General features: G+C 39.5%; 1 protein-coding gene across 2 annotated transcripts in view; it reads right to left on the bottom strand.

Annotated features, from left to right (window-relative positions):
- The window catches only part of LOC100704490 (importin-13), a 29,758-nt gene that overhangs the window by 5,565 nt on the left and 12,061 nt on the right, over positions 1 to 12,132 (bottom strand). For both annotated transcript variants that reach the window (XR_002058342.2, XM_003439722.5), the window contains exons 6-17: positions 9,931 to 10,071; positions 8,619 to 8,760; positions 7,922 to 8,088; positions 7,506 to 7,626; positions 7,002 to 7,149; positions 6,704 to 6,885; positions 6,405 to 6,431; positions 6,042 to 6,176; positions 4,307 to 4,459; positions 3,841 to 3,921; positions 3,625 to 3,762; positions 1,987 to 2,083 (exon numbers count right to left, since the gene is read on the bottom strand). Coding sequence is in view for 1 of the 2 variants with exons in the window: in XM_003439722.5 (XP_003439770.1) it covers positions 1,987 to 2,083; positions 3,625 to 3,762; positions 3,841 to 3,921; positions 4,307 to 4,459; positions 6,042 to 6,176; positions 6,405 to 6,431; positions 6,704 to 6,885; positions 7,002 to 7,149; positions 7,506 to 7,626; positions 7,922 to 8,088; positions 8,619 to 8,760; positions 9,931 to 10,071 (1,532 nt within the window). In the remaining variant the exon portion in view is untranslated. The remainder of the gene's footprint in view (positions 1 to 1,986; positions 2,084 to 3,624; positions 3,763 to 3,840; positions 3,922 to 4,306; positions 4,460 to 6,041; positions 6,177 to 6,404; positions 6,432 to 6,703; positions 6,886 to 7,001; positions 7,150 to 7,505; positions 7,627 to 7,921; positions 8,089 to 8,618; positions 8,761 to 9,930; positions 10,072 to 12,132) is intronic.

Here is a 12,132-nt window from a genome sequence, read left to right as displayed (position 1 = left end):
CAAACAGCAACTTAATAGATTCAACAGTCATGTGGAAATAAAAGAGAACTCAAAAATATTTCATTGAAATAATTCACACGTGAGTAAGGAACGAAGGGGAGAAGGGGGGGAGGGGCATATGAAGCTTTGGCAGAGTCTTGGAAGAAGAGACCAACCAAAAACAAAACACAGGCAGAAGACAAAGACATGGGTCTGTTTGGAGAGAGAAACGGAAAGAAGTAACGAGAGAAAAAGAACAAACCTAAAAGAACAAAAGTGTGTTTGGAGTGGGAACCCAGGAGGCACCTCTGTTACTGTTACAGCTTGGAAGAGGAAAAAAAAGGAAAAAAAAAAAAAAAAGGCACCACACCTGAATGAACCCTCTTTTATCTCCTCCTCATGAGGCGCTGCCGACATCAACACCATCAAACAGCAAGCAAAGCATTTCCTCTCATTTAAACAAGTGCCTCAGAGGTGAAGGTTACTGTAAAGGGTCCATTCAGCACTAGTCAATAACATCACCATTGGTTCAAATGAGAGCCCACAGCATCAATAGGAATCACGCTTAACATTAAGGACAGCTTCATTTATCACGACCTCCCTTTATGCTGGACACAGACTACAAGGCTCTGAAAACATATGATGCAGAGTTAAACACACATCTCTTATAAAAGCAGAAGAATCCACATTGAAATTTTTGACTTTCTGGATCAATCCAATAGCGAAAGGTTGACGTTGGAGGGACTCCAACTTTTTTTTTTTGGGGGGGGATATACGAAAACAAATGTAGTGAGCGCCCAGCTTTGGCTGTTCCCAGACTCCAAACAAAGTTTCCTGCTCGATACCCTCCTCCAGCCCTCAACCACACAGGAACACTTCAAGACAATTCAGGATTATTCAAAAGGGCTGTGATTGTGACCCTGACTAATTCTTGGACAACAGCGGCTGCAGTCGTATGGAGCAAGCCCTCCCTGCTATGCTATATGTCAACTGAAAAAAGCTAGTCTTTTTGCTGTGACTGTATCCCGTACTAATACTACTGCAGGACACCTGCTTAGAAAACAAGAGTTTAGAGGAGGGAGGAGAGGCAGCCATTACTTAACCAGTCAAAATAGGAAAAGGGGGAGAAGAAAAGGGGACAACACAAAGGGAAGGGGAGTATCAAACAGACTTGGCAACAATACTCAAAGCCATGTTTAATGAAACAGGAGATATCGACTCAGCGATGTTCATTTTATGTCAAATATTTAACAGTCACTCTAGCCCCCGGGTTACGCATATAAGGAAATGTTTCCTCAATTAAATACTTACATGGGTTTGTTAATGTCACAGAATAAATAAATTACCCCATTGAACAGAATCATAACAACATGTCAACTGTTACAAGATAGTAGCAGATAGCAATAATCTGAAAATGACTTGAATCATAAGTGGAAAAAAAGGTCTGCTTTTATGACTCTCTGTCAACACACCAAGCAGACAGACAACTTTGTGGCTCCACTTACATTATTGAGTAATTAGAGCGAATGTCTAAAGGTCGACTGTGGAGTCCGATGACCTGTAACCTTTTTTTGTTGTTTTCTTTTTTATGCTCCCAGGCTGACCTGTTAGCAAAATCTACTATGTTGCACAAGTATTCTTAGCAGGAAGCATCAATGGACATGAAATAAAACCACCTCTGCTAAACCAAATCAAAAACTGTCAAATCAATTATGACTAGAAACATGTACTCAAAAAAAAAAAAAAAAGCATGTGCACATTCAGGCAATTTTTTTGAATTTCTTTAGGTGCCTGACAAAAAAAGACAACAAATCACAATATGTTGTGAAAACTACACGTCCATGATTTAAAGGTCTACCTCTTCAGAACGTAAAGGAAAGTTTAAATAACTATTAAACTGGAGACAAATAATGTGCAGCTTTTCTGTCTTTTTCAGAAAAAAAATCCTTCCTGATTTTAACAAACTGTTCACATTACTGACACTCCCGCCCCTGCAGGACCCCCTACCTTGCTGGAAGATGGACAGTGTTACCGAAGTAACCAGCTCAAACAGAGCCTTGATGGGTGGGAAGTGGTCTGTCTCACTGGCAAAGATATGCACCATCTGAAACAGCAGGTCCTCACATTAAAAACTATTTTTACTTACACATAAAAAACTGGGTTACTCAAAGGAAAACAGGCTGCAGTATGAAGAAACGACTTTAAACAGGCAACAAACTAACCAGATAATTACGGATTTACATTCACCAGACGTTAGGTAGGGCTCACTAGTACTGAGCTCGAGCCCTTTTTCTGTCAGAACTGCCTTAATTAATTGTGGCATAGATTAAACAAGGTGCTGGAAACATTTCTCAGAGATTTCGGTTCATATTGATAAGATTTTTGTGAGACAGTTTTATGAATTTTATGTTCAGTTTCTCATTCTTTGCTGATGGGAGTGGTGCCTGGTGTGGCCTGCTGCTGCAAACGCTCATCTGCTTCAAGGTCCAATGTGTTCTGCTTTCAGAGATGTTCTTCAGACCTTGCTCGGTAATTTGAGTTATCGTTGCCTTGCTATCAGCTTGAAGCAGTCCAGCAATTCCCATCTGACCTGAGGCATCAACAAGGCATTTGGACTATTCTGTGAAAACCTCAGAGACAGTTGTGTGGAAAAATCCCAGTAGATCAGCAGTTTTTGAAATACTCGCACCAGCTTGTCTGGCAACAACTACACCAGAATCAAAGCCACTTAGATCAGCTTTTTACCCCTTATTCTCATGCTCAGTTTGAACTTTAGCAGGTCCTGTTGATCATGTCTACTTGCTTAAACCGTCTGAGCTGCTGATATGATGGCTGATTAGATATTTGTGTTAATGAGCAGCTCAACAGGTGTACCGAACTAAGTGGCTGGTGACTGGAGAGATTATTTAGATTTATTTTAGAAGGCAAGAACATATTCTTCTATTTTCTTTCTTTATTGTTACCCAGTGGAAAGAGAAAAAACAAGCTTTGTATTATTACTTTTAATTCCTCCAGTATTTCTGGATTTTTCTCATCTGTGGAAATCAGCATAATTAACACTTGTTTAGTAAGTAGAAAATAATGACATTCACACTTTCAACTGGACTTGGATTTGAGTTTTAAAAGAAACGGACAAAAAAAAAAAAGAAAAATCAGGTTTCCTCTGCAGAAACCTGCCTGCTTAAGCTACACACTTTAACTTAAAAATTAGGTTGTAAAGCTGCAAATAATAAAAAAGCTGACTAAATACCGTCTGTAAATAAATACACCAGACTTTTTTCTGTAGAGTAAAAACCTAACACGTTTATTTGACATTATAAATAGCACTAAACTGTCAGTAACTGCTTCTAATAGGTTCATTATTAGTGTTCTTGCTTAACTTCCTGAAGGAAAATGTAATCAGTAATAAAAGTGTGTTTCAGTTATGTGGCAACATAAATCCTATTAGAAAGTCTAGTGATGAATAAATACTAAAACTCTGGATCATGATTTACAATCTTATTTAGCATTCTCATTAACCTTGGACTTGTTGGCACACAGCTCTGTAACTCCTACACTACCATTTTTAACAAAGCTTTAGAGCCTTAAAAGCAAATGAAAAGATACTCATTTATGTTTAAATCTATGACCAAAATGTATTTGTACCTGTCGGGTGAGGTCAAGGGCTGAAGCCTGTGGAATGGTACTGTACATCTGCCCAAGCATCTCACTTAGCTGAGAAACCATGGGAGCAAAGTCATGAAGGAGAGTTTTCACTGACTTCTCAAAGATGGCACACACCGCCTGAGGGATATTACAGGATTAGCTACATAAAATATAGACAAAAAATAAAGGTATGCACTGCACATCTTAACAACTCACCTCTACAACCTGTGAGTCGTTGAGCCACTTGCTGAGTACCGTCTGTATGAGAGCAAAAACTTGTTGCAAAACAACCACGACCTGAAACACACAGACATCATTAACCGTAATCTGCTGACATCTGCGAGTCCACTGAGGCTGTGATTGTTATTGTTATAAATAGAAGTATAAATCCCCAGTCATGAGTTTATTCAGTGACATCCTGATATGTTCAGTGGCGGAGACAGCACAGGGTTGGGTTGTGGAGAATTAAAGTCAAACGGCTGCAAGGGCTATGTATCTCACTGCTTTCCATGTCTACTTAACTAGAGTGTGTCATGCTATAAAGCTGTAAAATGGTACACTCTCTGTGTTTATATTAGCTCAAATCTGACAAATACAGATTCAGCTCATTGATGACAGCCATAGAAACTGTTCATTCATGCAACACTTCTAATTAAAGTGATGACTGTGTGCTGTGACTGACCGGGTTTGGTCCTGGTGGAGGTGGGGCTGTTTTGACAGGTGGTGCTGAGCCGTCCGCTGACTCGTCATCCTGCTTGCTAATGTCGAGCGTAGTGAATAGGTTGGACAGCAGCCCCAGGATGTGGATGATTGCTAACTTATTAGAAGGATTAGGCTGAAGGAACAACAAAAAAAGAGAAACAGATTACTTCCAATTGGAAATTTGCTCATTTACAACCTAATGCCGGGACCCAGACTGACTAAGAGCATTAGTGTCAGCCTTGAAATATATAACTGCTTAATTATTTAAGACACAAACAAATCTTGAAAACTAAGACATGTTGGCACAATTACACTTGTGAACAGAATAAACAGTTTTAAGAAGGATTCAAAGGTATCAACAATTCAAGGCGGTAAGATGTGAAGTGTAAATAATAAAATAAAAGCAAATTAAATTTGACACTAAATAATCTATTCAGTAATAATAGACTCAATATTACAGTTAGGTTAAATTTGTTTTTTCATATTTATATCTTTACAATTAAACTGTTAAATTATCATATTTTCAATTACAATTTCAAGTAAAATGTTGATTTAAAAAAAAAAATTAATGAATTAAAAAAAAATTGGTCTTGTTGTCATACCACTTTTCTTACAGGCATCATAACACCCACCCATCCAAACACACTTAGCACAAACACAAACACACCATGACAGGTAAAAACATTAGTAGGAGTTTCACAGGCAGTGGTTAATCATTGCCATTTTATGTGGAGGTGTAACAACCAAATTGCAACAAAGAGAACAAAGATGTAGTTGCCACACCCTCTAATAGCCACATCTTTTATGTCTCCTTCAAATCCACTGACAGTCCCATGCTAATCCTGCAACAACTGCAGCTGAACTACAGTTCATGGACAAATGCTACTCAACAGCCCCCAAGTGCCTCTATCATATATTTATTCCCCCATCACATGTCATGGTCATTCACCCCTGACGTAATGCAACCCGAAGGTCTCCCCACTAGGTGCCACTATTTGTCCGGCACCAGACACCACCTGATTTCCAAGTCTGATGTAATGCCGATACATCAAAAAGCAAGACAGAAAACAATAAGAGGGGGAGGAAACGAGGATAGATAAGACATGGTTTGACTGTGTGTGCGTATTTTGTGAAGGATGGGAGGTGAGACAGGGCCAGAGACAGAGACAGAACTGAAAAGCTTCATCTAAACTGACATCTCTTTTCAGCCCATCCAGGGTCTGTACTGACAAAAACAAACCACCCCCCCCCAAAAAAAAAACAAGCAATCAGGAGAAAACCTGTTCTGTTCCACAAACAGTAAATATCAGACTATTTTTAGACAGGAACAGCTGTATATTTGTACTATCCAGCATGACAGTTTATTGGATGTAACATTTAAACAGAGTCATGAATTTTCTTTTGCCTGACTGTTTGCTCACAAGCATGAAAGCATGACCTACTGTAAGTACATTTGTGTAGGCAATTTTATTTTCCCAACTCTGCTTTTATCCTGCTCTAGTGTGCATGTTTCCATGAGTAAGAGAAAGGGTGTCTTTGCTATTTCCATGTGAGTCACTAGCCCATGGTGCAGGGTCAAATCCAATCTGGTCCCGCAGAGATATGTTCCACTGCAGTGACACCACACAGACACAAGGCCTGTTCGTATTGGCCAGAGTCCAACTGTGCCTGCTCTCTGTTTGTGTGTGCCGTTTCACGTTGGTTTGTATACGTACCGTCTCATCTGCTAGTTTCTCCAGTTGCTGAATGTAGGGGGTTATGAGAGAGTGAAGGTTTCTTAAGATGTCTTCCACGGGGAGAGCGGAGAGCAGGAAGCCAAGAGCCTGCATGAGCCACATACACTGACTTGTCTGCAAGAGGAAGGAATCACAGGTTTAGCTTTAGTTTAAGCAAGCTTTAAATCATCACAAAGATCTATACAGACATAGCTAACAGATTGTTGCACAACACATAATCTTCAGACTACAGGCTGCAAACATGTCACATAATCCTTTCACAGCGTTTCTCATTTAATTGTCACTTCCAAACTGAGTGCCAGGACAGAAACAGAGGCTGAATGTGACACGGCAAATACTGACCTTGTGTATCTGCTTGATAAGCACCTCCTTGATGGAAAAAAGAGAGAGAGAGAGAGAGAAAGAAGGCTGTATGATTCTGAGAGCCCAACAAAAACATCTCAAAATAGCAATAAAAAGTCATCCAAATATAATACAACTGAAGTCAGTTCAAAGTGTATTTATTTCTGGAAAACAAGAACATTACAAATATCTGCAACACCTTAGCTTCCAAAAACGAAGAAGGAAGCAGTTACATTATCAACTTCTTAAATCCTGGAACAATTTGGAAGAAAGTACACAAGCGTATAATATCCACACACCTGTGAGACAGCGACTATGTTTGTCGCATATGGGGGTAGGTCATATTTGCACTCCCTACAGATTTTCTTGAGGGTTGACACTGAAGACACAGAAAGGTCTGGGTTTCCTAAAGCTTGTAGCACCAAGGGAAGGACACTGCTAAGCATCACTGGGTGGTCTGCCAACCATTCAGCCAGAGCACCTAGAATTCAGATACAGATCAACAAACTATTTGTGTGTTTTTTTCTGTATGCACCACAACGGTCTAGTCACATTAATTACCATTATTTACATTTGATATTCATTTTATTATCTTACCTATTGTGAACATCACTGTGTCTGCTAACTGGACGTTGTTGATGTTGATTCTGGGGATGAGACCTATCAAGCCTGGGATAACGTCAGAGTAATTCACATCTATCGTCTCTGCTATGGACTGGAAGCCATACAGCAAAGCTTCTGTGTGCTGAAGGAGGAAGATGAAGCGTATCAATGTATTTGTGTACAAAATAAGAAAGGTGACGCAATTTTAATAGCTTAAGGAATGGATTAAAGACAGAAGAATAAATCAATAAATAAAACATTGGAAAGAAAAAATAATTCAAAACTGAAATCAAAATGTTTTGAATGTTTTTTGTTTTTGTGATTACACATTTCGCTTTTATGTCTATTTAGGTTATGTAAGTCTACAGGTGCTAGTCTCAAAAAAGAATTATATCTGGCATGACACATTTTCAGTCCAGGCTCCTTTGCAACTCTGAAAGAAACTGAAAATAGCTTAGATTACTTCTTTGCTTGTTTATGTGTCTATGTCTCACCCACCTGCCATGATGTAGGCTGCTCTGCATTAGTCAACAATCTTCCCAGTTTGTCATACAGGTTACTCAGCAGCTCGGATCCCAGCATTTCATACACATACATGAGTGTGTCTGAGATATCCACTCTGAAGGACAGACGTGCACAGACAGACATTTTAGGGGCACAGAGTCTAGAAACCTTATCCGTTGATCTGTTTACAAGACAGGTTTTGCCCTCTCAGCTGTCAGTTCAGTGAGAGTCTATTAGAGGAATACATGCTCATTTGTTGACCAATCATCCTGTCAGTGAGTAATTTCTGAAACTCTTAGACCATCACCGAAACACTTGCACACAACAGCAGTGGCACAAACGGGCTTGTACAATAGACTGAGACAGATCCATGCATACAAATGCGCAAACACAAAAGCAAACAAACACACCTGTAGATTCGGAACTGCTCTTTTTCATCTGAGGACCAGGATGCATACTCCTGATCAGAGGGGAACTGGGCTTTGTGCAGCAGGACATCCACCAGCTGGAAATATACTGGCCTGTAGACCTGCAGGTATACGGCCTGTTTGTCTGACTCAAATGACATGATCTCATCCTGAGAAGAAAGAGATAAAGAAGAATCAAATCTATGGTCTATTACATAAAATGACTGAAATACTTCCAAGGTATCTACCTGACTCACACAAAGTTCACAAAAAAAACACATGAACTGATTTTGGTTATTAGTTTAGATTTTACAAGAATAACACAAATACCGAAGCTCTGCAAATAGAAACCGACCATGAAACAGATAAGATAGAAGACAAAACCCAACAATTTCAGAGCTGCAATTAATAATTTAAAAAATGAAGACAAAGACCTATGACAGGCCGAGAAGAGTTTATTTATGCAATATGAAGTGCAGAATGACTCATGTTCTCATGAAGTCTGTTAAAATCAAGTGAATTGCAAGCTTTGTGATACTATGGAAGAGGTAGCAAAACTTAATGTATGGGATGGTTTTGTATGTCCAGTAAATACATGACTAGCAGAAACATCTAGACTTGCTGGGATTACCCATAAACACATTTTATATACTGTAAGAATCTAACCTTGAGGTACAGATCTGATTTGAACATCACTCACTTGTAACGTGTACCAAAAGGTGAGTGTGAGGGAGCTCGTTGTCTCATTGACTGGGTAGTGGCCGGGGATGCCTGTACAAAACATGATCATGTTGACTAAAGCCAAGAAGCTCTGCCAGTGATCCACCTGCTCCAACAGAGTCCTGGAGAGAGTGGGAGAGACGAGTGTAAAGGGAAAAAGAGAGAGATAGAAGAAAGGTGTGATTTGGCAAGTGCACAGTGAAGTTAGTACACATTTAAACTAGACTACTCCTCTCTTTAAACACAACAACACATGAAACACTGACAGTGTGAAGACAGTTTAATGCATGATTTATTTTATACAAACTGAGCTCAGTAAAAACTAAGATTTAATTGGAGGTTTTTTCCCATCCAAAGTAGGAAGAAGTTTTTTTCTCAACAACTTTGTAAAGACTTTGAAAAAGCATTGTTTTGGTGCAACTCTGCTCCAATGAAGACCCATGAAAATGAAAATTAGTCTGCTATTGTTGTAGCAGCTGTTTTCACACCCAGGAATTTATTTTTTTTTAAAAAAGAAAAAAAAAAAGAAAAAGAAAAGTGACGAGGTTATGTCTCAGCTGTCTCCATCTTTCTTTTCTGTTCCCCGTCTTTGTCAGAGATGCACATCTCCGTGACAGCACCGAAACAGACACACAAAGCAGCCACTGAGCACAGGATGAGGCCTGTATATAAAGAATGAAGATGAAGCCTGGTCTTTGGCTCTGAAAATTCTGCAAGCTGCACCTTGCAGGATGACTGTGTTGGGGTTGGGTGTGCTAGAATATACGCAGTAACCAATCACAAAATAAAAAGCAGTTCTCCAATTCAGTGCTTTGTATACACTAATACCTCTTCTGCTCTTCATTCACTTTCTAGGCTGCTTAACCACCACAGCTTGCTTCTTCTCACGTTTTCAATTCCAATGCTGCTCTTGACTCTATATTAATATTAGAGTTTTGTTTTGTTTTTTTGATCTAGATTCACTTTTAAATACCATTTGTTTTGTTTGTCTTATCTGAGTTTAACTAACAAAAAGCGCTTTTTAAGATTTTTTTCAGGGCCACTCAGAAGTCCCTTCCCCCAAAACCTTGCTTACCTTTATGTGTGGAAACACAAAAAGGTAAAGACCACCTCAAAAAATAAATAAATAACTCATATTTCCTGTAACCTAAGAAGTTAGGTTAAGTAAGTGCCACTTTCAAAATTTCAAGGCCAAGTCATTTTTAAAAAAATATTCATAGCAACAATACTGACCAAGATCACTTTATTGTTAAAGTGTTTATTATTATGTTTATGCTATAATAAACACACACCTGGAGTGGTTTTCTCCCAATGTGACGACGATCCGGCAGATACCGTGGCAGGTTTCCATGTCTCCATTCTGAACAGCCTCTCTGAGCTGCTCCTGGAGTGCCAGCACTTGAGGGACCAGTTTCAATAAAGTGTTCACATATCTGCAACCCATAAACACAAACGAATACAAAGAACATCTACAATCAGTATTTATGAGACTGCTAAGTTTAATAAAAATGATTAAAAAAAAAAATACAGCAGATAAAACACAGGATGCAAGGCTAGGGACTCTCAACTGGTGTATATCAACCTGACTCACACTGCTCACAGATAGGTTGATGTATTTATTGCTCCTTTCCAAGAAAAGTGTTTATTTCAAATCAAATCTCAGTCCAAGTTAGTCCAACCTCTGATCTAGCACACCCACCGTAAAAATCCCACCAGAAAATCTATTCAGAGCTTCTTCTCACAGCTTCACTGCTGTCAAATTTGATTCTGTCCTCTTCCTGCTGTCTCAGCCATTTATAATTCCCTCACTCTGGCTAAAAGACACGTATGACGTGACACAGGGCACCACACACTCCCCTCACAGCTGCTCATGTGACGACGTCATGCAACATCAGTTCTCCTGTCGTCTTTAATGACAGCAAGAAAAGGAGTGACATTTGGAGATGAAGGGCTCCTTAATGTCAACTAGAAGATTATATGCATGAGTGAATGCTATACATGTAAACCATATTACGTGTGTCCCACTGGGTTTTTGTGGCATGCAGCCTGTGCTTCATCTTTTACGAGAAAGTCAATACGGAGGTTGGTCCAGATCGATGAATATTTATCAATGACAGAGCAAGGTTGTGGGACTATACCGGCATTTGGAAAAGCACACAAAATTATTAAAAAAACACCCCCCCCAAATATTTCAACCTAATCAACTGTAGGTTAGATTAGAGTACTAGAGAAGCACACTAAGGCCGCAACTGACTATTATTTCCATTACCAGTATCTGCCAGTAATGTTTTTTAATCTTTAAAAAACAACAACAACAACAACAACAACAAAAAACATCTTTTTAAATTTTGATAGCTAACACGGATTTCCTGTCTATGTTGACTAATTACGTATTTCTCAGTGGTAATTTAACAGCAGCCACAGGGAAAGTGTCCTCCTGTGTTGCACGTTAAATGTATCCCTTGCTGCGGTCATAGAAAGATTTATTATTTTAATTTCTTTAGGACCCTCTTATGAGTCAAGCAGATGGTTCTATGGTCCTGTATGAAGTCCAGCCCTCTATTAAGCTGCCCATGCTGATTCAGCCTTTCCTTGAGTGATATCCACCCTGTAGCGAAGCACATGTGTATGAATATGGCCTCTGTCTAATAATCTCATACCTGTACATCTATTGGCCTAGATCCTGTGTTCAGCTGTCTAAGTAGTGCTATGAGCTGCACCGAGAACTGCACTTAACCTAACTGACTGTGCGAGCACGCGTGTGTGTACATGTGACCGGTAGACTGCACTCATGCACTCAGAAGATCATTCATTTTTAATAAGGTGCTTTGCAAATGCAGGTCATGCACTTTTAGCTCAGAAAAGGAAGGCTTGGTGTGCATGTCATGTGATTAAAAGGGCAGAATGAATTTGTATGCATTTCCCCATTTCCTTTATATGAGATGACATTCTGGAGATTCCTCTGAGACAGCCTGCAGCAATCTCCTCTCCGCTAGCTTATAGTTATCTCCTCTTCTCTTTAGCTCCTACCATGATGTTATACAGTTTCTGCCTCCTTCCTGACTCCTCCTTCATTCTCTCCCTCTCATTCCAGCCCCCCCCAACATCCCTCTCCCCACCTCTGATCCCCTCTGCAATTACTGCAACACTCTGAGACAGGGGAAATGGGTTGCCTGGCAACAGGATGCAGCTGGACCAATAGCATCCCCCTAAATGAGTTGACTGTAATGTGTTTAAACAGAAAGAGAGAACAAGAGACAGGGAGGAGGGCTTAGTGCTGATGAGAGAGATGAGAAAGGGGAAAGGAAGAGCACAAAGAATCAGAGGTAGAGAAGCGATAAAATAGAATAAACAAAAGCGATTGTGAAGGATGGAAAAAAATGTGGGCTTTGACAGTATTTTAAGGGATAATGGAAAAACACATTTATTCGTTTCCTTTTCTTTCATTCATTAATGAACACATTATACTATTTTATGTAGCTACTTTAACCTTA

This window comes from Oreochromis niloticus, linkage group LG23, assembly GCF_001858045.2.
Source record: "Oreochromis niloticus isolate F11D_XX linkage group LG23, O_niloticus_UMD_NMBU, whole genome shotgun sequence".
Taxonomy (NCBI): domain Eukaryota; kingdom Metazoa; phylum Chordata; class Actinopteri; order Cichliformes; family Cichlidae; genus Oreochromis; species Oreochromis niloticus.
This window is presented reverse-complemented; position numbering and strand designations above follow the sequence as displayed.